The sequence below is a fragment of the Myotis davidii genome, unplaced genomic scaffold (genome assembly GCF_000327345.1).
Source record: "Myotis davidii unplaced genomic scaffold, ASM32734v1 scaffold745, whole genome shotgun sequence".
In the NCBI taxonomy this organism is placed as follows: domain Eukaryota; kingdom Metazoa; phylum Chordata; class Mammalia; order Chiroptera; family Vespertilionidae; genus Myotis; species Myotis davidii.
The window spans coordinates 1,117,860-1,121,817 of record NW_006297146.1 but is presented as its reverse complement, the minus strand read 5'-3'; the positions used below and the strand labels follow the sequence as shown (position 1 = coordinate 1,121,817).

The following is a 3,958-nucleotide window of genomic DNA, read 5'->3' as shown; positions in this document are numbered from 1 at the left end:
GTGATTCTGCTGCCACTCCTTGTAGATGACCAGGATCATCCAGAAGCCAAGTCAGTCCACAAGGCTTAAGCACTTGAGCAGGTTTCTTTAAATGTGATCCTGGGCTCTTCACTTTGCCGTCCCCCAACCGTGCCAGAGATGCTGATCCAGGAGGCAGGCATGAAGTCCTAGAACTGGCACCCAGAGTGGTGCTGGTGCACCTTAGAGTTTGGCTTCAATTACATCAAGAATCGCCACACTTCTTAAAGGGCCAGACAGTAAATATGTTAGGCTTATGGCCCTCTATCTCTGCTGGAACTATTTCTCACTAGACTTGTCCCCACACATACCAGGCCCTAATCCCTGGGAACTGTGAATGTTACCTTATTTGGAAAAAGAATCTTTGCAGATGTGATTAAGTTAAGAAACCTGTGATGGGAAGATTATCCTGGGTTATCAGAGTGGGCCCTAAATGCAATCACAGGTTTCCTCACTGGGAGGCAGAGGGAGGTCTGACATGGACAGAATTGCAGAAGGCACTGTGAACATGGAGACAGAGATGGGAATGATGCAGCCACAAGCCAAAGAATGCTGACAGCCACCAGAGCTGAAGAGGCAAGAAACAAACTCTCCCCTCGAGCTCTGGAGGTAACATAGCCCTGCCGAAACCCTGATTTCAGCCCAGTAAACGGCTTTTGGACTTCTGGCCTCCATAACTGTGAAAAAATAAATAAATTTCTGTTATTGTAAGCCATCCAGTTTCTGGCAACTTGTTATAGTAGCAAAAGGAAATTAATGCACTGCCTAAACACATTCACATGGCTGCATTCCAATAAAAGTTTATTTACAAAAAAAAACACAGGTGGTTGGCCTACAGGCTATAGTTTGCTGACCCCTGAATTAGACTTTAAAAGGCCCAGGTGCACAAGATGGGTTGGAGAGATGCCAGAATTAAATATTTGGAAGTCACTATTCAGAAAAATAAATAAATAGATGCAAACACTCATTTGAGTTCCCTTTGCCAGGAAGGAGAGATAAGAAGGAGATAGATAAAAAGGATATAGAGCTCAGTGGATTGAGCATCATCCCATGAACCAAGAGGTCCCAGGTTCAATTCCCAGTCAGGGCACATGTCCAGGGTTGCAGGCTCAATCCCCAGTAGGGGACGCGCAGGAGGTAGCTGATTGATGTGTCTCTCTCATCGATATCGATGTCTCTCTCTCTCTCTCTCTCTCTCTCTCTCTCTCCCCCCCTTCCACTCTCTCTAAAAATAAATAAAACACTTTTTAAAAAAAAGGAGACAGAAAATTTTTATATCCTGTCCACGACCCATTCAGATATGTACCAAATAAAACCTCTGGGAATTATGACGTGGACAGACCCCTCCAGCTGGAGCCTCTCTCTGAGGGGCTTCAGTGGCTCCTGTGGGCCCGATGGGCCTGGGAGCATGGACAGGGTGAGGTGAATGTGTGTGGGGTGGGGTGTGAGGTTGGGGGCACCCACCTGCGTTGTAAGCATCCTCCAGAACACCCAGCTGGGACCAGGGCTACCCCTTCTCTTTCTGCCTCCCTCTGTAGAGAGGAAGCAGCTGCTCCCAGCATCCATTCCATCTGCACTTCTCTCCCACTAACCCACAAAGAAGCGAGTGCCACACATGTGCGCGCGCACACACACACACACACACACACACACACAGCTTCTCTGGGCCCATCGCAGAGAAAAGTTCCACAGACACTCACCGGAAACGAAGGCCACTTTTTCCTTTAGGATGGGAAGGACATCAGAAGCTTTCAAACCATCATTCCGAAAAGAACCTGTGGGACAAGACAGAAGGAATCAGGGTGAAAGAGGGCAGGTGGCGGAGTCCCTGGGCCCCACCCTCAGCCTCCCAGCCACACCATGGGCCAGAAAGTCATGTCTTGTTCAGGCCCTAGAGCCCGGCCCAATGGAACAGGAGAGGGTCCACTTCCAGGACCAGCCCAGTGTCTGGTACACAGCAAACACTCAGCAAATATCTACTGAACAGAGACATTAATACCAAGAGGAACCACAATGCCTTAAATAATTCTCTTTGCCTTTCCTCTATGTGGCACAGCAACTGAGAGTCTTCATTCTTTGAACAGAGAAAGGAAACCACAAAAAAAATGCCCACATGGAAAGCGAAGTTGAATGTGATACCCTTCTCCATGCCTCTCCCCCAACCCTTCAAAGTGGCCATCGTCAGCCCTCAACAAGCACTGGGTGGGAGACACCAATTTCCTGGGAAGAAAATGTATTCTCTTCTTCAGCAATTCGTTCTCCGCTTACATCCTGCTTCTCTGTTGAAAAGTCCTTTCTGGGGTCTAGTTGAGTTCCTGTTAGGGGGTTGTAGGGAGAGGCACGGGGCTCACACTGAATGGAAGATAACCATGTGCCTGGGGAAACAGTAGCCTCAGGAGGCAAAGGGCAACCCAGCCAGGGGGGAGAGGCAGGGGACGGGGGGAACCAGCTTCCACACACACCCAAAGCCCCAGGTCAACCCGCGGTGCCGCTGTCATTAAGCCTGAGTACCCCAGAAGGAGTTTCCGGGAAAGCCAGCCCACATCCAGGTCTCAGCTGTGTGTCACCACAGGGGACATGGCACAGAGGGATCCCAGAAGAGAGGCAGCTCTGTGTGAGCTCCGTGAGACAGAACCAGAGCCCACGGACACCCCCTGGTGCCTTTCTGCTCCTGGCTTACTCTCCTGCGGTGGAAATATAACCATCTACAGAGGAAGAAATGTGCTGGGCAGGACAGTCCCACTCAGGGCTGTCTGAACCCCTAAACACTGACAAGTTCAAGAGATCCAAAAATGTCGGGGATTTTGACAACGGGGATTAAGATCACTGGCCCAGGGAAGGGAAATGAGCCCACTGCACACTCAACCAAAGAACAGATGTGATATATCCCCCGAATGCCAGTTGCCTGGTCAGACGGCATACCCTAATCCAAAGCAAAGTTCCTATGTGTCTCTGACAATTTCACCTATTTCTTCTTGTTCATTTTTCACTAAATGAAGACAGTGAGCCTTTTCATTTATCAGTTGCTCTTCTTTACAAGTGGGCCTATGGAGTTACCTGATGCTGGAGTAACCCACTGCAAGGCTCACTTTAAGAAACCGTAGGCAATAGAAAAAGATAACAGCATAAAATTCTAAGCCTTGTTTTGTACTTTCTACCCTTAGTTTCTATAGATCTTTATGCTCTGATTTTATCGTTCAGCACAGAAAAGCTATTAAACCTCACTAGTAGGAACCAATTGGGATAAATTATTATAGAAATAACAAATAGATACGCAGGTTGGTTTGTTTTTACCCTCATGCAATGAGGACAAGTTCCAGCTTCCTTGGTGAGGAAGCATTTTATCAGGCTTCTCCAACTAGACAAGGATCATCTTTAATTAATACATGAATTGTTTGTGTAAAAGGATGCTTCTGCATCAAAGTAGCGTATTTTCATATAGGAAATGTTTTTTTATACATCCGTTTTAAAACATTCTCCTCTACATCGACAGATACACTATTCATTTCTATACAACAGTGATTTTCAACTGATATGCCACAAGAATTTTTAAAACGTGTGATACCTGACTATTTAGTCAGGGGCACTGACCTCTTTTCCCTTAGATTGTCAAATAAAAAAAATGACAGCAGGTAACACAACAATAGGCATCTGGGGTGTATGAATCAAAATTATACCAACTTTTCGTTGAATCAGCAAAAAAATACATTTCTTTGGTGTGCCCCAGAATTTTAGTAATTAGTTTATGTGTGCCATGAAAGGGTTGAAAATCACTGATAAACAAAGAAATTTAATATAAAAATCTAAACTTCAGCCTTGTCTTCTTCCAGATTATTTACAAGTTCAAAATTAGTAAGGCCCCAATTAATGAGATTTTACAGTATAACAAGAATCCACATAACCCTCTCCTCCCCTAAACTCCTGTCTTATTTCCAGTGCT

At 46.0% G+C, this 3,958-nt stretch overlaps 1 protein-coding gene across 1 annotated transcript in view; it reads right to left on the bottom strand.

Annotated features, from left to right (window-relative positions):
• The window catches only part of LOC102761822 (kalirin), a gene marked incomplete at its 3' end in the record, with an annotated part of 239,793 nt that overhangs the window by 116,201 nt on the left and 119,634 nt on the right, over window positions 1-3,958 (bottom strand). The window contains exon 2 of the mRNA XM_006772901.2: window positions 1,719-1,793. Within this exon, the coding sequence (XP_006772964.1) occupies window positions 1,719-1,793 (75 nt within the window). The remainder of the gene's footprint in view (window positions 1-1,718; window positions 1,794-3,958) is intronic.